The sequence below is a fragment of the Uloborus diversus genome, chromosome 1, assembly GCF_026930045.1.
Source record: "Uloborus diversus isolate 005 chromosome 1, Udiv.v.3.1, whole genome shotgun sequence".
Classification (NCBI taxonomy): Eukaryota; Metazoa; Arthropoda; class Arachnida; order Araneae; family Uloboridae; genus Uloborus; species Uloborus diversus.
In genome coordinates, this window is record NC_072731.1 from 59,262,344 (window position 1) to 59,284,944 (window position 22,601).

The 22,601-nt window shown below is 35.3% G+C and overlaps 1 protein-coding gene across 1 annotated transcript in view; it reads right to left on the reverse strand.

Annotated features, from left to right (window-relative positions):
• The window catches only part of LOC129221887 (beta-scruin-like), a 72,984-nt gene that overhangs the window by 20,927 nt on the left and 29,456 nt on the right, over window positions 1-22,601 (reverse strand). Inside the window, exons 2-3 of the mRNA XM_054856296.1 lie at window positions 9,531-9,647; window positions 7,741-7,924 (exon numbers count right to left, since the gene is read on the reverse strand). Coding sequence (XP_054712271.1) covers window positions 7,741-7,924; window positions 9,531-9,647 — 301 coding nt within the window. The remainder of the gene's footprint in view (window positions 1-7,740; window positions 7,925-9,530; window positions 9,648-22,601) is intronic.

The following is a 22,601-nucleotide window of genomic DNA, read 5'->3' on the forward strand; positions in this document are numbered from 1 at the left end:
ATAAATAGTTGGATTTTTTAGCAATAGATGGCGCTGCAAATGTCAGAATATGTAAATCAAAACACCTGTCATGCGCCCGACTCATTGAAGTTGTTATAAAAACGCCAAATACACGTTTTTTTTCCTCATTTTGCATCTGAGAAGTTCACTATGACTGTCTCAATGAAAGACCTGGCCGTCCCGATCACCTGATCTTAACCCGTGTGACTTCTGGATATGGGGCTATCTGAAAGTTGTTGTGTTCAGTGCTCCGATTGCAAACTTTGCTGAGCTGAAGGCATGAATAGCGCAACACATTCTAAACGTGACCCAGGAAACACTTCAATCAGTCGCAGAACATGCTGTTTCTCGATTTCAACTTGTTACAGAAAACGGGGTACATTATGTTGAACATCTTTTGTGCCAGTCTCGCGAAAATTAAAGACCGATTTGATTTTCATTGATGCTTTTTATGCGGTTTTCGGTCTCCGGACAAATAAAAACCAATTTTTCCCATCCGATGTGATATGACCTTTCCGTGTTGGATGGGCTCACTTAACTAACAGTATCACACCAATACCCTCGTGCACGCTGAGTAGTACGGTGTTTTAACGTATAGTTTACACCTTAGGTAATATTTTTTGATTTATTTGTCATTTGTAGTCGACCACTATTAAATATGATGCTTACAGCGCCATCTATTGCTAAAAAGTCCAACTATTTATTTTTCTTCTGCCATCAAATTCTCCCCTTCTTCGATAATATTCCGTTGAAGTTTGACGTCATTCTCTCCAGTGGTTATATTTTTATAGCGTTTTGAAAGTGAAACTTTAATTATAATCACCCTGTATATTATATATACATATATACAGGATGTTCCGTTTTAACCTGCAAGACCTTCGCAACCGTTAGTTCTAGCTGTATACTTCCAACTGCAAAAATGTTCAAAATCAGATGCAGAGTTAAGATATTGTAAATTTGAAGCAAAAATAGAAATGAGTCAAAAAATAAGAAATTTAAACTTTTATGCGAGCCCTAGGTCTTCTAACTAATATTTAGAGAAGTAATCTCCATTGAAAACTATTACTAACACAAAAATTTGACATTTATGCGACCAAAACTCAAGGAGATATTCCAGTTTAAAGCTTTAAGGGACCATACAGAAGAAGAGATTGGAATTTATCTTTCTTTCAGTAGAATGACAGGTCGTTTAAGTGAGAGAAACAAGGTATTTGTATTTTTCAATGCCATTCAAAAATGAATGCAAATGTTATGCTGGGATACGCAAAATCACTTTACAAAACCTTAAATAATTAGAAAAATCACACTCTATGCACACATGTAATTTTAAACACTCGTTAACCACTATATTTTCCCCCAAAAGGTGTTATTGACAGCGAGGGAAAAGTGGTGTAAGTCACAAAACGCTGTGTTTCATATCTCGGTGAATATTGGTCGTATTAATTTCAAACTTTTTGTGTTGGAATTAATTTTCAAAGGAGATTATTGCCCTAAATATAAGTAAGGGGACCAGGGACCCGCATAAAAAGTTAAATTTTGTATTTTTTCACTCATTTTTATTTTTACTGCAAACTTTCAATATCTTATATATATATATATATATATATATATATATATATATATATATATATATATATATATATATATATATATATATATATATATATATATAAAACCCTGCATCTGATTTCGAACATTTTTTCAATCGAAAGTATTCATCTCGGACCAATGGTTGCAAAAATAAAGGTCTTTCAGGTTAAAACGAAACACCCTGTGTATATATATATATATATATATATATATGTGTGTGTGTGTGTGTGTGTGTGTGTGTGTGTGTGCGTGCGCGCGCGCGTATAGCGCATAATTTACATAATAACTCAAGGTGCTTGAGATATTTTATTTAAGTTTACTGGATGTTTTTTTAATTATTATTTCTACAATAATTGCAGGAAAAAATAGTCCAGATAACGTTGAACATACATTTCAGCACTTTCAAAATTCTTGGGTTTTAGCAGTGGCGAATGCAGGACTTGGTTTTCTCCAACTCAATGAAGTCAATGTTGTAACCAGGGCCGTATCCATAAGGGGGGGGGACCTGACGGGCCCGCCCCCCCCCGAAACCCGAAATGTTTTGCACCGTAAAACAGAAGGTTTTTTTTTTTTTTAAATTCCTAATGTCAGAAAAGGAAAATAACAATTTTTTTTTTAAATTCTTAATTTTGCTACTATTCAAAATTTATAATATTTTGAAGAAATACAGAAAAAGCAGTTCTAGTTCTCATTAGCTGCAAGGCACACTTGAAATTTAGACCTTTAATTAGGACTTCCTGCTCTCTTTCCCAATTCAATTCAGGGCAGTCCAGGGTTAAGGCAGGCCCTTTGTCAGTTCGGTAGATTTTTCAAGTCTAACAAACTGACTTCTGTGCACTTAATCCTCCAGGGGCGTGCACAGAAATTTTGGGGCTGTCACAAATGCTTTTTTTTGGGCCCCCTCCATATTGCTTACCCATATTTTCAACCCTAGGTTTAAAAATATTGGGCCCCATTTAAGCTCGAGCCCGGGCCAACAGGTATCCCTTCTCCCCTCTATGCACAACCCTGCCCTCCTCCCCCTAAAACTCTTATTAAACTTACACTGTACTGATTTCGAGTTGGGGACTCCCCAAAGGCTGGGCCCCTAGTTTCCGATTAGGCGAGTATCTTGTTACCAAGATGTGACAAATTCAGCTAATTGATACATCCTGAGTAAAAAATGCAAAAATCACGATTCTCGCATTTTTGCAGCATAACTTTCAAGATCTTTTTGTGACTGATATGTTTCTTGTCTTGCATTTATTTAATGCCGAATTCGGTATCATGGAAGTTCTTTTGTTATTGCTTGATTTTTTTTCCTTACTTCTACTGCATACTGTTAATATCTTTAGTATGAGAATAAAAATAACACGTACTCTACTCTCTTTCATTTTCTGCACTACTTGTGATTGAAAAAAAAAGTTTGTTTCGAGAAATATTTCGTTACATTTATTTTTAACTTAAAACGGGTGTGTCTTACAAAGTTATAATCATTTTGTAAGACTGTGCAATCAATTTCTGAAAAGTGTAAATAAAGAGCTTCAAATAATTTCAACTGTTCGAGAGTCTTTGAAAATTATTTAAGTTTTTAAAATTCCTTGAAAAGTTCTTCAATTTTGTATCTTATCAAGAAAATAAAGTATGAATTGTCCAAATGGCCAGAATATTATTCTTCCATTCTTATTTTCTGAATGTCTACACCATTTCTTTTAAACTATTTTGTGCAATTTTCATACTGTGGGGCATTTAATGAAAAAAAAAAAAAAAAAAATGGAGTAGGGGGAGTGATCAAAAACTAACTTCACTAAAGCCGATATGAGCAGATGACGAAGTTTTCTCCTCTCCCGTTTTTCCTCTCTGTCCATTAAGTTCCATGATTTGTCGAGCAAGCAGTTTTTATTTTGTTTGATCTTGATTTGCAAAAGAATGTATAACTTTTAAAAGACTTTGTTTGCCTATTTTTTTTTCATATTTTTGTAGTCAAAATTACCTAATATAAGGCCTCAAAATACAGCTTTTTTTTCGAAAATTTCTCGGGGGAAAACCCCCGACCCCCTGAAATTATGGATTTTCTACATCCGACTTAAAGGGACACTCTCCTGTTATCCTTACCACTAGAAGGTGAATAAGAAAAATAAGAAATTAAAATAACAACTGTCCAAACAGTGTAATCATTAAAAATCGAGACAAAAAGTCTTCTATGTTAACATTTTTACGCGTTTGGTGTGTCTATATATACTATATGTGTGAGTGTGTGTGTTGGGGCAATGTGCTAATCCGGGCCCCTCCCGAAAAAAATTTCTGGATACGGCCTTGGTTGTAACAATGCCGTCCCGAGGTCAAAAAATTGAGAGGAGGCATTTGGTAGACCTCCAATTTTTAGCTTACGTTCCCAGTAAAAGTCAGAAAAAGAAGAAAAAGGCATGAAAGAAGGCTTAATGCATCTTAAAAATATCGCGAAAAAAAAAAAAAAAAGTCAAAAATAAATAAAATAATTTAATAAATATCGAAAAATTAAAAATTGGAAAGTAGGGTATTGAGATGGGGAAAAATGTCTGTCGGTCTGTTCCCCCCCCCAATAACTTTTGAGTGAATAGTCCGATTCGAACAATATTTTTTTGTTCGAAAGATCTCGGCGAGGACACCTCATTCCTATATTTCATTTTTCGATTTGAACTATTTTTAGTTCAATTTTGAACAGTTCAAAAAAAAAAAAAAAAAAAGAAAAAAAAAACATCGGCGCCTACGGGGAAATTCAAGGCAATTCCGAACTGTGAGGCGAATTTGCTTCAAACAAACTTTGCAGGAAAAAGCTTTTGATGAAAAACTTGTATATAAAATATCTTTTTAATTTGAACAATTTTCCGTTCAATTTTGAACAGTTCAAATCCCTTAATATTAGCGCCTACGGGGAAACTGAAAGTCAATGTAGATTCCGTACTTGAAGACGGATTTCCTTCAAACAAATTTTGTTGGAAATAGCTCTTGACGCCAAACTCCAGACTCCGACACATAGAATTTAGGGGCACCTGACTCTGACTCCTACTCCTGTGCCCGACAACTAATCAGACTCCGGCTCCCCGACTTCGACTCTGACTTCGTAGATTTGGCAAAAATTTATATACGGAGGACAAATGGCTGACTCCGATTCTTGGATATTCGATTCCGACTCCTTTATCCCAAAATGAGATTGACTCAGACTCCGCAGCTATGGTTTTAACTGTGAAATAATTATTGTTGATATGACTTCTTTTTTATTTTGGTGCTAAAGTTTTAATTTATGTATTCAGTTTTCGGCTGATCAACTCGAAGTCATTTATGTTTCTACATAAAGATATGCGCAGTCGATGTTTTTTTTTTTTTTTTTGGACAATGAAAATTATTTCTTTAAAAGGACATTTTTTGAAATTCATGCCCTAAAAATGAGATTCTCAGGCACTCTCCTGAAATTTTTTCGAAATTAAAATCCTATAAACCCATTTCTTGGTTATTTTTCACTAAGTTAGGGAACATGTAGGGATTCGGGGCTGTTCCCCGGAACATTTCTAAAATTAAGTCTTAAAAATGCAACTGCCAGACACCTTTCAGGATAAGAATATGGATTTAGAGAATATCTCACAGAAATTATTCGAAATTGAAGTTCCAAAAACGAAATTTTAAACGATTTTGGATGATCTTAGAGAGGGTGAATTCGGGACTCTTTCGCCGAAATTTGTACAGATTGAAGTCCCTAAATCAAAGCTTAACATAATCTTAGAAGACGTTCGGAGATCAGGTACTCTGACATGAGAGGGGGATGGGGAGGTCAAGTACTGATGCTACTCTAAAATGATACTATTTTTCGATTATATGTTTTAATTTTTCAATTATGCAATGATGTATTTTTAAATGTAGGGATAGTGTTGCGATCCCCTAAGAAATGCTTCGCGACCCTCTTGAGGGTCGCGACCCACAGGTTGGGAACCCCTGTTTTAGGGTATTAGAGGGTTCAAGGGTGCTTTTTTGAGATTGAAAGCCTTATTTAGGCTATCTTTGAGGACGTAGAAATATCAGGATATCTCCAGAGCTTTTTTGTCATTCAAGATTTAAAAATGCAATTTTTGGCTGCATAGTGAAACGTTACGAGTGTGTGTACGTTAAAGTTACTTAGTCTTAAGGTACGTGTACTCTCACTTGGAAATTTTCAACTTTGAAGGCCTAAAAACGAATTTCTACGCTAAGTTTGGTGACGTAAGGGGGATGATTCTGCGGTTTTCAGAGGAAATTTTTTGACACTGCGGTTTTAAAAAAGTATTGGGGAAGTGATGAGAGAATTAAGAGACCTCCCTTCTAAGTCGAAATTTTACCCTGTTTCAGATTCAGTTCTTCGGAGTCCAGACTTGCTTTCCTGTATGCGATTCTGAGATGAGAGTACTCGTAGACCAAGGAAATCTATTGCCAATTTACAGCATTTAGTTGAATCTATCTCAACCAGTTTAGCACATAATGAATGTTACGGTTTTCTTTCTCCAATTGGACCAGTAATCCAGGATATTGTCCTAACATATTTGTTGCCCCAATTCTAAATGGGCAGTCAACTGATGCTTATTAGCCTTTTAATAGCCTATAATTTATTTTTCCATGGAATGGATGCATAAAGATAGCTGGTCTGCGTAGTCTGCGACTGAAATATCATATAAAGCACTGGTGCACAACCTACGGTCTGTGACCCACATAGGGCCGACGAAGCTGATCTATATAGCCCATTGTTGTGTTCAATGTTATGAAACGGAAAATATATTTTGAAGCATTTCAAACCTACTGATCACCTTCATTTGGTTTTATGAATGATAGTTGCAAAATTTGAAGCCAAGTAGTCATACATTGGTTTCTAAAAACAGATCCACAGTTCGTGTCATTAAAATCAGCATGCAGTTTAGCAAGTTTTGTTTTGTAGTTGTCTTTCATTTTCCTTGTTTTCCCATTCTATTTAGGAAAAAAAATATATTTGTTCTAGGGCTGGCGATATCCCTGCTAATATGCGGTGTGGCCTGAGGTAAAAATAAAAAAGGTTGGGCTTCACTGATGTATAGCATCAATTACCAGTTCTATGAAACTTTTTCCGTTTTATATACACAATATCTACATGAATTTGAAAGACAAAAACTTAAGTAATTTTTTAAAGAAAATTTGTTTGACAAAAAAAGGTCAACCATTTAAGTTGCCCCCCCCCCCCCTCCCCCAAGCAGTTGTCCCAGTTGGGATTCCCGATCAGCCGAGTTGGCCAGTCCGCCCCTGCAGTTGTTCAATATGTCCTCCTCTGGGTGCACGGATAACATCTAGTCTAGACGGTAGCTCAATTCATCTCACACTCGATGACTATTGTCTTGCATCACTGCGTTCACCGCCGCGGTGACACGGTTTCGTAGGTCATTCAAATCCGTGGAAAGAGGTGTCTCGTAAACAGCATCTTTCACGAACCAACCCCTAGAAAAAATTGCAGAGTGTGAGATCAGGGGACCTCGGTGACCAGAGATAAAGAGCCAAGTCGTCTTTCCCCATGTGTCTTAGATATTGTTGAGGTAGAGAGTCATTATTCGGGAAATGTCGAACACTCAAATGCCAATGAGTTGAGCATCTGTAAGCTTCCATGTATCATAATCACAAGTGATGTGCTGAATTCAAGTATGACCTATTGTACAAGAAATATAGTATTTTGAAATTGTGTCCATCTTTTTGAATTTACCTGCATTTTTGAAACAATTTTGGTGCAGATCCCCCCCCCCCTTTTTTCTGGAAGGTAAAACCTACAGAACAAATTTATAGCAGATTTCTGAATGACACAACAAAAGAAATACAAGTACAGCTTGCGTAACATTACTGTATGACAAATATACGTTTGTTTTTATAAATGAAAATAAATGAATATAACTTTGTTGAAATGCTTTGAGCGTTATCAATCTTTCTAAAGCAAGTCCCACATCTTCCTCATATATTCCCTATTTCAGACTGAGTCCATAACAAGGACGAAACTGCAGTCTCTGGATGGGATAACCAGGTTGTTGGTATATTGCGTGTAATTCTGCCTTAGCCCTGGCTTAGGGACTGTAACATTGTTATAGTCCCTAATCCTCATATATATTTTTTATTTTCATTCTGAGTTCATAAACGTTGACTCCTTTTTTTTACCTGTCATTATGATCCTTTCCGCCAACGACGTATATCTTGCCCCCTAAAGTAGAAACGGCGTGGTACATGCGGCAGTGGTTCATTTTGGCAATCTTATGCCACTTTTCGCTCTTTACATCAAACTTAAAACATGACTTCCTTGCTACTATTTTGTCAGTTTTAGTATCTTTAGGATTACAGCCACCTAAATTTAAAGGAAATAAATTTATCTTTCCCATCTTTAAAAAGTCAAATTTAAAACCACCAGTAGTTGACACTGAACTAGTAATTGACATTTTAAAAAAAATATTATTTATAAAAATAATGAAAAACTTAAGAGAATCCCAAGCGCCAAAAAAATCAGCTGAGAATGATGAAAAGGTAAGCATTGCAACTGTAAACACCAGTTAATTTTTGTAAGCTATTATAATTTCTCTTGTGCAATGTCAATTACAGTGGCTTTATCTTTGTTTTTTGTTAAAGAAATTTTGTAAAGTTACTGCTACTATATAAGTTAAATTTCATGCTCTATTTTTATTATTTCGTACTTATACAAAAAATGAACTAAATTAACCAACAATTGAAGCTTTATTATTTATTTTCAATCTTGCCTAATGATCATTTTATCGTAGAACTCAGCCACATTATTTCTAATCATGCTTTATTATGTGCCATTTATATTGTTTATGAACTAAATAGTGAAGACTCAATGATAATGTAAAGATTATTAACAAATTCTGCCTTAGTGGAGTCCACGTTCTCTTGAAACGTAACTGAAACCGAAAACGAGCCGTTTTACGTTTCTGCTTTATTTTTGTTTTATGGCAATGTGGAGTCTCGTTCTCACTGAAAAGAACAATTTGAGTAAAATAAAGGGCATTGGACTCGGGGCCGGAGGGGCTCGGGTTCGATCCCCGCTGGTCGAAGACCCACCGTCGTCATTAAAGGGGACTGGGCGACGTTAAATATGCTCGTGGTCTCAATGTCCTCCAAGTGAAACGATACCTCTGGGGGTGCTAGTACCAGGTAGCTATTAGCTCTTGGACTAGTTCTAAATTCTCATTAACTGTTCGATCCGGTGATGGTGCTGCCATCTATCGGTATATAAAATAATGGAGGCAAGGCACTTAGTATGCAGTCCTCTACATAAATACAGTTGTAGTCAGTTGTGACTCTTGAATAGAATAGAATAGAATAGAGTAAAATAACATTCATAATAGGAACTAAAGTCTCAAAAACGCAAATCTGTTTGGATTAAAAAAAAAAAAACTTTTTAAAGCTGAAAAATCTTTTTTTTTTGTGAATTCGAAAATTTTATACTTGTTGAGGCACCCCTTAAACTTTTCAGATTGAGCTAATATTTTGTCTTTTTTTTTGTCCATTGAAACAAAATTAGAATAGGAGCTACCTTTTTACAAAGTTGAAAAATAAGGGCCTTTGCAATGCACACCTCCTTGTTTTTGTGCATGAGAATTGTGGCTTTAAAGCAAAAAGAAACGAAAAAGAAGTACCTGAAATTTTAAACGTAGCTTAACGTGCTTTATGTGCAACTCATGAAAAAGTGCATAGAACAGTTTTGAATGTTTTCTTTCAATATGAAATCATTTTAGCTGAGGTGTTTACACGAGGGTAGGAGGGTTGAGTTCATAGCTCACACTGCGCCATTAAAAATTTAAGGGGAAGGGGGATTTTAGAGGGTTTTTTAAAATCTCATTTTGGAGGAGGGCCCCTTTCAAAGAGGGAAGGGGGGTGGGGTGAGCATCTTCTGGTAATTATAAAGATATTTTACTGAGTTTCAATTGATTCATTACCTATGATGTAAACATATCCGTCCATGTATGCAGAGCAATGGTGATGTCTTGGTTCCAGCATTTTTCCATATTTTGACCATTCATTCGAAGTAGGATAGTACAGGAACATTTCTTTACCTGAAAGACAGCATTGAAAGCCTTAAGCTCGGATTTTGATGAGAACATGCAGAAAGTAGTTGGTCTGAGACAAACTCAGGGGGAGAGCACGGGAGGTCAGTGTGACCTCCCAAAAGATTTTCTTATTCAAGAGATTTTGACTGACGATCAGGAAAATTTGGAAACAATATTGTGTGTAGTACGTGAAATACACCGCCAGCTCAGTCATTTCCAGCCGAGGACTGCAGTTTCGTGCTTATTAACACTCATCAGCCCGGCATAGGAAAGTGACTGAGCTGGAGATGGAAAACCTCTTAAGGAAGCCAAGAGTGCGAAACAAACTGGTAGCCAATATAGAATTAGCAGCCCAGACGAGTGACCGAAGCAATGGTTCGGTTCAACTCGAAGATTGAACGCAAGGCAAGGTATGTTCAGTAAATTACCGCCATTAGCCAGGACTAAAGCAGATGAGTGCTAATAAGCACGAAACTGCAGTCCTCGGCTGGAAATGACTGAGCTGGCGGTGTATTTCACGTATTTCTGCTTTAGTCCTGGCTAATTGGCGGTAATTTACTGAACATACCTTGCCTTGCGTTCAATCTTCGAGTTGAACCGAACCATTGCTTCGGTCACTCGTCTGGGCTGCTAATTCTATATTGGCTACCAGTTTGTTTCGCACTCTTGGCTTCCTTAAGAGGTTTTCCATCTCCAGCTCAGTCACTTTCCTATGCCGGGCTGATGAGTGCTAATAAGCACGAAACTGCAGTCCTCGGCTGGAAATGACTGAGCTGGCGGTGTATTTCACGTATTTCTGCTTTAGTCCTGGCTAATGGGCGGTAATTTACTGAACATACCTTGCCTTGCGTTCAATCTTCGAGTTGAACCGAACCATTGCTTCGGTCACTCGTCTGGGCTGCTAATTCTATATTGGCTACCAGTTTGTTTCGCACTCTTGGCTTCCTTAAGAGGTTTTCCATCTCCAGCTCAGTCACTTTCCTATGCCGGGCTGATGAGTGCTAATAAGCACGAAACTGCAGGTCCTCGGCTGGAAATGACTGAGCTGGCGGTGTATTTCACGTATTTCTGCTTTAGTCCTGGCTAAGTGGCGGTAATTTACTGAACATACCTTGCCTTGCGTTCAATCTTCGAGTTGAACCGAACCATTGCTTCGGTCACTCGTCTGGGCTGCTAATTCTATATTGGCTACCAGTTTGTTTCGCACTCTTGGCTTCCTTAAGAGGTTTTCCATCTCCAGCTCAGTCACTTTCCTATGCCGGGCTGATGAGTGCTAATAAGCACGAAACTGCAGTCCTCGGCTGGAAATGACTGAGCTGGCGGTGTATTTCACGTATTTCTGCTTTAGTCCTGGCTAATTGGCGGTAATTTACTGAACATACCTTGCCTTGCGTTCAATCTTCGAGTTGAACCGAACCATTGCTTCGGTCACTCGTCAGGGCTGCTAATTCTATATTGGCTACCAGTTTGTTTCGCACTCTTGGCTTCCTTAAGAGGTTTTCCATCTCCAGCTCAGTCACTTTCCTATGCCGGGCTGATGAGTGCTAATAAGCACGAAACTGCAGTCCTCGGCTGGAAATGACTGAGCTGGCGGTGTATTTCACGTATTTCTGCTTTAGTCCTGGCTAATGGGCGGTAATTTACTGAACATTGTGTGTAGTATTGTTTTTTTTTTTTTTTTTTTTTTTTTAAATAGTTATTTAATGTTTAAATAATCAATCACCTGTAATCTGGAAAGGATTAATCCAATTTACACTATTATATCTTATGAAAAAATGGTTCTTTATTCGTACAAATCACCATTCGAACTAGAAACACTTGATGAAATTCGGAGTTTCATTCCGTAAATTGAGATTTCGCCTCCCTCCCCCCTCCCAGAAATTTAAGCTAGGTGTGCCCTTGCTTAAACTTTTAACTCTAACACACTTCATTCGAGCTTTCCTGGGGTGCACAGAAGAGTAAAGAATATATATTGTATCTTTCTATAATTAAAACCACTATCTTCCCCTCCCCCAATATACGGATTTGTTTATTTTTATCGTTTTCAGATAATTTTCACCACGTAAGAGATTATTTGTCTTTATAATGCAACATATTTCAAATAACAAAGAGTTTTTATCAATAACGTTAAGATAATTGAGATCATAAACCAGTCTTATTACACATTAAAATCGATAAACGTGATGTAGCTCTATTTTTTAATGGGTTGTTTGGGTCAGTTAGATGGTTTTAGGGTTTAGGATGAAGGGTTAACTTTTTTGTGAGGAAAAGTTAGAGGTTTTATTGGCGGGAAACTTTTTCACAACAGGGTTGTTTTTGATGAGATTTTTTTTTTCTGTAACTCAAAGATTAATAAACTACCCATTCTACTCCACCTGACCCTATGTGATTGCAGAGGCAATTTTTCTTTTTTTATCACGTTCTTTAAACATTACTTTTGAAACGAAATATAGAGCTGTCATGCGCGGCACAAACGCATGGTATTCTGTGAAATGGTTCACTATTTGTTTCTTTTTGAAACTTAAAAGAAAAAAAAAATGTCCGTGAAAAAACAAATCGTATATTTAAAATTTGAATAGATTCCGAGGATATCTCGTTAGAATTGCGAACTTTAAAAGTTGATTTTCAAAAGCGTGTCCTGCACGAAACAGTTCAAGTACTTTCACTCGGAATACCAATATTTATTTGTCAACCCTTAATATCTTTATGTATTCACTAGAAAGTCGCCCATCAAGGTTTGACGGCTGAAAATTGTTTCTACATTAGTACGAAGTCATTCCCTTTTTTGTGATATTTTTATACTTGAAATTGTAACCCCAACTCCAGTGGATGAACCCTAAACTCCAGTAGGTAGCGTTCATTGTTGACCCCTTTCTCGTTTCTTCATTCCCCTGAAATGACAGTCTTAACAGTAAAACAGTTAATGTACCGGATCGAGTTCAGCGTCGTCAGAATAAAGCCTTTCCCTGCATGTTAAAAATTACAATATATATATATATATATATATATATATATATATATATATATATATTGTTACAAATTCTGTAAATAGTAATTATTGTAATAACATAACCTGTAAATAGTTTCCCGTAATGAATATACAGCCCCTATACATTCGATTGAAGTATATGGTCCCCCTATTTTTCATTGATAAGATTCGTGAATGAATAAAAAGAAGAAATAAAATAATGGTCTACGATTTTCGAGAAGCATTTGGAATCTTGTGGAATATTTGAGAGTTCTCTTTCGGTGTGTATAAAAAGCGTTACGCATGATAAAGAGACAGTTTCGATTGAGAATTTGTACTGAGAGTGTATTAGCTCTGTTTATTGCGAGGCATTTCGCTGTGTTGTTTTTCGTATTTGGAAGTAAATACGTGTGTAACCGTTGAGTTTACGGTGTTGTGAGTTATTTGCTTAATTGCTGATGATTAATTTAGCAGTTGTTGACGATCTTTCCTGTACATAGTGTAAATAAATTTCCTGTGTGTTCTCAAGAACTGTGTCTTCATTTCAAGAAAGTTGAAGTCGCACCGGATCCGTTACAATATATATATATATATATATATATATATATATATATATATATATATATATATATATATATATATATTCATATTGCAAGTATATACTAGATGTAAGTATATACTTGCAATATGAAAACTTAAAAATACGGAGACGTAACTAAATATTCTGAAATTAATGCGAAGTAGGAATGTTATCTTTTCTGGGAGAAATGATTTACCGTTTCTTGAACTCAGTAACAGAATAAATACCTACTCGATGAATGCAGTCTAAGCTGCCTGTGCACTCCTAACTCTTGCTATTTTCCTAACATGGGTATCACTTTATTTTCATCAGAATTCTATACATTATTTACGATTACAGCACAGTAAAATCATCAAAATATGTACTAAAAATTCCTAAAATATGCTCTAACAGTTCAAAAAACAAGCAATAAAACTTTTTTATTCACGCAAAAAAGTTTTAACATCTAATTAAATACTCGAATGCTATTCTTCTATCCTTGCTATTCTTCTATTTTTTTTAACTTTAAGCCAGTGGTTCCCAAATTATATGCCGCTGCAGCCTGGGGTGCCATTGGAAGAGGCAAGGATACCGCGAAATGTCCCTGGTATCAATATTATATGTATACACTGGGGAGGCATGAGAAAACTCTAGTTCTTCGAAGGATGCCGCAACTCGAAAAAGTTTAGGAACCGCTGCTTTAAGCAATGAATTTTATTTCTCATGATAATATGCACAAAAAATAGTATACGCAATAATAGTGTGGAAAAAAAAATCAGACAACCCGAGAAAATTCCACAGGTTGTCCGAGTTTTTGTACTTTATGAAGAACGCAATAGTTTTTAGTCATCTTTCTTTTACGAAACAAAATCTAAAAGTTAATGAAGAACGCAGTAATATGCACACATTTTGAAAATTTGCCACTATTATGTAATTATGCATTAACGTCAGGGGCTGATTCCTTCATTCAAAAATACTACTTTTAGTCACTAAAACTGATAGAATAAACGGGGGAAAAGAAAGAAAAAAAAAAAAAAAAAAAAACAACCATGGAACGAGGGAAAAAAACTTCCATTTTGACAACACTTAATTTTTAATAAATTTTTTAAAATATCCGATTTTTCAAACAAGGCGTGGTCTTGATGACGTCACAAATGATGCACTTTGCCGCATCTTTCTACTACGTTTTCACGTTATGATAATCAAGTACCGAATTAAAATTGCGCTCTACGCTTGCTATCAACCATATCGTTGCCAATACACGTAAGTAATGATGCGAATTAAATATTTTGCTCCGTGAATGGCAACAGTGAATGGCATTTCATCATTTGTGATGTTATCGGTAGAAGCTTAAACAATAAAAGCGCACCAATTAAAGAATTTTTTTTAAATATTAAACTTAGTCAAATTATTTAAAAAAAAATAGTCAGATCCTTTGTTATTAAGCATACTCTTTCAGAAAAAATACTTTTAAAATTTTGAAAACGACCCCATTGCATATGTACTTATGCTTTGCATAATAATCCTGGCTCTATGACTAATACAACATATGTACATCAACAAAATGTACCTGCATTTTCGTCATCTATGTTGTTCGAAATGAATCCTCCTGTGATTAAAAGGACTTGACGAATTAGATTTCGTTTATCGTTGGATTGGTTTCGTTGGTTTATGTAAGACACTGAACAACTCTTCGGGTTAAATTGTACTGAAGGTTTCCTGTTATTGCTTATAGTCTCGGTTTGGCGACGAATTCTATGAGCGACTTCTTTATTTTTACTAAAATGTGGCAAGTTCCCATTTTCGGAGGAATTTAACATGTCCTGGAACATTATCAAAATGAATTAATTGTTTAAAATACTATAGTACAATTGAAAAGCTTCATTAAACTCTTTTTATTAAACTAAAAGAAAATTTCTAAACGATTCTTTGTTTGAACATTTAGAACTGAAACCTTATTCATAACTCTATTAAGAAGAATATGATTGAAAACTTACTTCATTTGTGTGTCAAAGAAAGTTTTATTGTTATGAATTTCTGTGAATACCAGGTCACAGCGTAAATGTGAATCGAATGCTGAAGTTTACTTACCGACTGCATTAGAAACAAGACTTTCAATTCTATTCGTACTGTATTGGTAAAAATCTGTTTCAAATTTTGCTTCTGAAAAACTATTGAGGCATTATTCATTGTGTTGAAGTTCAGCTGAAGTCAGAGGGACACTATAAGTATTATTGTGGACTAAATCCAGAAAAGTGTAAAATTTCATTCTAGGCTCAATGTGAATCGGATGATGAAGTTTTATTACCGACTGCATTAAAAACACGACTTGCAATCCTATTCATAATAAATTGCAAGTCGTGACGAACCGTTGCATGAACCTTCTTCAAACTTTGCTTTCGCAAAACTATTGTGGCAATATTCATTGTGTTGAAGTAAGAGTGACAATGTTACTTAAGTATTATTGCGGACTGTATCCAGAAGAAGATAAAACTTCATTCTAGGCCCAATCGGTAAGAATCTGCTTTTAAAATTATTTAATTTTTGCTTCATTGAAAGTTTTGTATGTTGAATTGAAGTTATTTTAAGGTTTGCTGTTGTAATAATGACTTTAACTATTTATCCTTAATTGGTGAAGTGGGGTGTTTCATACCCCAGAAGAATTTGATTTATGCATTCAAACGCTTCGTCGGGGGGGGGGGGAGGCATGGAATTTCGACTGCTGATGCGGATTCTATGCACTTCTTTAAAAACGCACCATCAGTTTGATTTTTTAGAAATTTGCTCAGAAATTATGTAACTAACTCCAACACTTCATTCTTATTCAGTACTTCACACCGAGTTAGCAAAAATTGATTTTCTAATTATCACTGTCTGTCTCGCATCTTATCGAGTCGGAATTCTGCTTGAAGTCATAATGCCGCTTTAAATGTTACTCTTTCAGAACGGAAGAATATTCATTACCTACAAAATAAAGAAACTGGTTTATTTTTTGAATTTACAAATGCGTATAGCACAATCCAGTTTTCTTGGAATATCTATATTTATGGAAACTCTGGAAGCGATTCGGATAGCCGGAGTTCGGATAACTGGAGTACCACTGTGTGTACTTGCCCTTGCCATGCTGTGTGTTGCTTATCATTTGTGTATCTACTAGAGGAGGCAATGTCGTTCTTTTTAATGATCCGTTCATTAGAGGATCGTTCATTCTTTTAATCCGTTCATTCAACTCGTTCGACTTCATTTCAACTCGTTGAACGGCTTCATTTAAAAACGTTCCAGCTGACCTCTCTCTGCGCGACATAGTCACGTACATTCGAAATGTTTCATTAGATCAGTAATATTCTGTTAGGAAAAACAACTAAAATGATCTAAAAGTAAGAAAATATGCTTTTAACCTAAATAAAGATTTTTTTTATGAAAATCAATAAAAAAAATCTTTATTTAGGTTTAGTTGTATAAAGCAACTATAGTTCATATTTTGTAAGATATTTCTCAGTTGCTGAATGATAAGATATGGTTTCTATTCAGTTTCCATTTCAGCATAGCAAAAAAATAAGTTATTAAATTTTCCAGCTACAGCACTGTAAATGTAATTATAGCATTACCGATAGATCATGTATAACGAAAAAAGTAAAAACAAATATATCGGTAGCTCAGCCGGAACACCGGATAACTTTACTTGGAAAAAAAAAAGACTCACCTAAAGAGGGCCCTAAAGATTCACCTAAATTAGAGAGCTTCTAAAATATTTCACAGTATCGATGAGAACAGAAAAAAAAAAAAAAAAAACCGTATCACTTTTTTAAATGGGTAAAAAAATAGTCAGTAATAGTCAGTAAAAAATAAAGCCAAATCAATATAGGTGGTAATTGGTAATTGGGATGTTATTAAAGACAAAAGGTTTGTCAGAAAAGTCATAAAATGTATTTATAGAAATAATTTTGGTGACAGCAAGCGTGACAAGGATTTTGGCAGGTACGTGGGACAGGAAGTTGAATGCCTAAACATTTTGTTTGTAGCCCAAACAAGTTACCGTAAACGCGAGCTACTTTGACCCAAACATTTTGTAACTTTTCTCGGCTTATTCTTATAACAATTTTGTAACTACTCATACTTCAAAGCTGTGGAAACCTGTTCTACACAGCTAGAGTTCTCTTAATTCATTTTTTAAATACTGATCACTTCGTTTTAAAACATTATTACCTTTTTTAATTGTTTTTAATTTGGGCCAATGTTGTTCTTACGTTTGGGTTACTTTGGACCAAAGTGTTTTTCCCTATTTAAAATCATTGTAGAACTAACTAGAGCTAAAGAAAGATGTGTGTTCACAGGAAAAATTGTTTATTTAAAAGATTTTTTTTTTGTTTTGTTGACAAGTTACAGTCATACATTTTTGTTTTAAGGAAAATTAAATTATTTTAAAAATGTGCGTGCATACCTATATAATAATTGTTTCAGAAGGTACCGACGGAGAACAGTCATCTTTTTAACAGTTTCAGAGGTTGAATGGTTTTGTTAAGATAACCCCATTCGTAAAACAAAGGATCCGAAATTTTCGATTACTTCCAAATCTTTTTGGTGCGTTCCATGCTCTGAACATTAGCTCCTTTTTCTCTCGCATGAACAGTTATCCCTGGAAACCCGAGCTCATTCCATTCCAAAGTACCAAATTCCGTAAACTTTCCAAAACCTTTAACATTTAACAAAATTTGTAAGAAGTAGATGCCAACTGGATCAACTTTTAGCTCTCTTCATCTCAAAAGCCATGTAACTAGGCCCTGAAGATTTGAGTCTATAATCACTATTTTAATCCATTGCTGAAAATTCCTGTTTTTTTTCTTGTGTTTTTCACGTTTGGTGTTTTAGTTTTAGCTTTTCCTCTCTTTTACAAATCTCTCTGACGGTTTGTTTCAAGTTTTTATGCTGGGCCAAAGTAGTTCGTTATTTTTAGGCTAGGAGATATGTTGTTATTGTAATTTTTTTTTTAAATAAAAACCGTAACAGAAATGAGAAGTACAAATATGACACTACATAAAGTATCAAATAGTGTTCATAAATTGGTACTTCAAAAACTCTTAGCTGTTATAGAACTGCTTCTACGGGTAAAAGTCTGAGAGGTTATAAAGACACATGTTATCACAAGAAAAAAAAAAACTAGTAGTGTTGCTCCTTGTGGAGAACTATCAACCTGCTTGGTACACATTACTGATTCTTTGAGGCTGCTCTCTAACGGATTTTGTCAAAATAAGTTTCAAAATTGCTTCCTGAAGGTTCACAGAGAACGTTGTTTTTTTTTTCTTTTCAATTTGAACCAAAGAAGGACCCTAGGGCCAAAGTAGCCCGCGTTTGCGGTGCACAAAACATTACTAATGGATAAATACAAACGGAAAATTGCAAATGAACTGCAACGATGAAAGATAAAAGATGAAAAAGCAGAAAGTAAAAAGGTTCGAATGAATATATTTACTGCATTAAGAAAAAAGAAATTTGAGATTGATTGAGAGTTAAAAATTTGAAGATGTATGTAATTAAAAAAAAAAAGTAATGATAAAATTCGATTTTATCACAGTACATCAATACAATGTTCAAAAACGCTCACCGTTCAAAAGTACGGTCGTTCATTTTTTAAGTGAACGAACGGATCCGTTCATTTTAAGGATTCGTTCTTTTTGATCCGTTCGTTCATGAACGACACATCTCCAGTATCTACGCTTCATTGCGTTGCTTTTACACGTTGCTTTCTGCAACCTGTTTTCAAGCGATGACTTTTGAAGGGATGGGAAACCTTATTTTTCGAGTGATTTTAGCTATTTATAAAAAATGAATTATAGAATAATTTAAAATTGTAAATTTTTCACTTTGTCTATTAATAGTTATTCCATACAAGAACTAGTTTTTTTATTTAATTACTAATGAAATTTTTTATCAATTACTTTAATTGACTTGTCTAGTTATTTTATGAAATACCTAATTATTCTATGAAATAACCGAATTATACACTTTAACTGTAATGCCAAAACAACAACCCATCACACCATAACTGAAAATTATTGTAGCGAAAAATAAATTATGTACCTCAGACTGGAAGGTTTTGCTGCTTTCCTTTGGAAAATACGGTATTTGGTTTGTCAAAACTTCGAGACTGCTCAGTGGTTTGTTTTGTGACCCCATGAGAGAATATTTTTCGTTTTCTTTAGCAGGAGATTTTTCTGTACCAAAGGTTTCTTTAATTTTGTTGAGCTGTTAGCAAATGAAAAATTCATTAAAATGTAGCAAAATAAGAAATAATAAATTTTTTCAAACTTGTGAAGAAAGTATTCTCCTTCAAATCAAACAGAAACATACAGCGTGAGTTCAAATTTTCGACCCCCATATAAAATCTAATTTTGGTCCCCCTCCTAAAAAGAGAATTCGTCGCATATGAAGAGAAAACGAATTAACAATGAATTTAATTTTAAATAAAGCATTTGTACAGAAATAGGGAGATCAAGACCCTCCCGAAAAATTCCGAAATTGTAAGAGTTCTAAAAACGCAATTGTAGGCAACCAAGTTCAATTTTTGAAATATTTCCGAGAAGAGCCCCGAACCCCCCCCCCTTTTTTAATCATCACCGAAGATACATAAAATACACCGCCAGCTCGGTTATTCCATCCGAGGACTGCAGTTTCGTGCTTTTTAGCAATCATCAGCCCGGATTACGAAGTAACTGAGCTGGAAGATGAAAACTTCTTAAAGGAGCCAAGAGAGTCAAACAGAGTCCTCGGATGGAATAACTGAGCTGGCGTGTATTTTATGCATTTATGCCTTAGCCCTGGCTTATGGCGGTAACTTACTGCAACATCACCGAAGATCTTTTAAATGTTCAGTAATTTTAACGGAACGAGTATTCGATGTTCTCCCGCCTGGAGACTTTTCGAAATGGAACTCCCAAAAACGCAAGTGTAGAACACTTTTGATGACGTTAGGGTTTAGGATGTGGTTTCTAGGATTTCCTGGACATTTCTTCAAAATCAAATTCCCAAAACCGTAATTTAAAGCGATTTTGACGATATTAGGTAGACGAAGGAGTTCAAGTATGGAAGAAATTATATGCTCCACGAGTTAGGTTGCGTAACGCTTGCAAGGTGTTCCATGATTTATACTTGGGATTTCCGTAATTACAAAGTGGGGCTTTTCAAAATCCCCAATTATAAATCATGAAATCCCTTGCAAGCGTTACGCAACCTAACCTCGTGGAGCATATATACACGCCTCCCGGATGACGTCAGGCACTCTCTAGTAGTGATGTTCCGGATATCCGTATCCGCGGATATCCGAAGAAAAATAAAGATCTGTATCCGTATCCGTTACTTTTTTGACGGATCTTAAACGGATCTTTTCTATTCTAAAAATATTTAAATATTTGAATAAAAGACTCTAAAATTCCGTTTAAATTAGGTTTTATTCCCTATTTAAATTATGAGGTATCATTTCAGAAGCCAACGGTCCTCTGAGACATGTTTTTTTTTTTAATTTTTAGTTTAATATTAGGTTTCGTTATTGATATGGGGTTTCTGTTTTTCTTCATTTTGGTTTTTCCCGGTATCCTTCAAAAGAAGTGAGACAAAAGTCTCTATTTACTGTTTGTAAAGGTGTTCACGGCTCTGTTATTTCGTCGGTCGGAGTAATTTGGGTGGAATGGGTCAGCGCTGCATTTATGCTGAAATAAAATGCGAAAAATTATTTCTAGCCTATCAAGTAGCAGCTTTACATTATTGCTCCTGTATCCTACAGCTACCGAGCAAGATAGAAATAATTTTTCACATTTTATTTAAGCATTAATGCTGCGCTGACCCGATCCTTCCAACTCTCCATCAATTTTAACGGAGATTTCTTCAAAGAGTAAATCATAGTCTTTATTATATTTTCGCCGCAGGTTACATTTTTTGAAGAAACAGTGTTATTATAGTGACGGGAATACCTTCTGTAATAAATTTTACGCTTGGATAGTTCACTTGAGCAAAAACATTTTGAGATCCGTATCCGTATCCGCGGATCTGCTTTTTTAACGATCCGGCACATCACTACTCTCTAGCATCTGCGGAGTAGGCAACTGCGAAAAGCCTCATTACGCAATTATGGAAATCTCAGTCGGGTCATTTCACGTCAAATCGCCTAATGCCATGTGCCATCATGTCTCCGATTTTGTCCATTATTTTTTTACGAATCGATATCTATGAGGAAAGCCCAAATTATTTTTTTTAGATTTTTTGAATAAAAATTACGCTTTGGAGATTTTTTAAAAAAATTCGATTTTTGATCATTTTTCGGATCACCGTTTTGGCATGAATTTAGAAAATCTCTCTAATTTCTTTATTTTTCAACTAATTAAGCTGAATTTGGTATCAATATCAAGCAAATACTTTTTTATTTCAGTTTAAACGGCAGAAAGTATTCTGTGAAGAGTTGGATGTTGCCACTCTTTATCTATCTCTGTTGCCACTCTATCTCTTTATGTTTTTTCAATTGAGAGATTAAATAAGTCATATCTCCGGAGTACCTACTACGATCTGCATCAATTTTTTTGTAGCATATTTAAATCATTCTCTTGCTATATAGAAAAAAGTAGAAGGGTGTTTTTTGTTGTTTTGAAGTAAAACGAACTGATGACTTTCTTTCACTCCAATTTAATGCATGTCCCATTACTGGCAATTTTAATGTTATTCAATAGTTTACTCTCTAAATATCATCAACAGTGGCCAAACAAACTTTATTTTTACTTCCTTTTACAAAAAAGGAAGTATTGTATTCGTGAAAACATTTTCACTCAAAAATCGACCTTAATTTCCATTTTAATCACCCCGAATGAATATTGAGTTTTTTTTCGACTCAACCACACGTGGATAAGTGCCTAAGAACGTATAGACACGCGAAATATCCATAATGATGATTCCCGAGTTAATTATAACGAACTGTCTCGTGACGTCTGTATGTACGTATGTATGTATGTATGTGCGGTTGTGCGTATGTATGTCGCATAACTCAAGAACAGTATGTCCTAGAAAGTTGAAATTTGGTACATAGACTCCTAGTGGGGTCTAGTTGTGCACCTCTCCTTTTGGTTGCATTCGGGTGTTACTAAAGGGGTCTTTTGCCCCTTTTTTTGGGGGAAAATCAATGTTAATTTCGATGTAAACTCAATTGGTGTCACGATTTGGCGGACACTTGGCAATTTATCGCCAGTCGTTTGGTCACCAATTTTTGTCGCCAACTTGGTGACAAATTTGGCGATTTTTTAAAAAAAAATCTGGTTTCAATTTGGCCAATGTTGGTGACATTTAAAGAGTAAACTATTGAATCACATTAAAATTGCCAATAATGGGAAAATGACGGTAAATTGAAGTAAAAGGAAGTCATGTGATGCACACATCAGCTCGTTTATTTATTTAT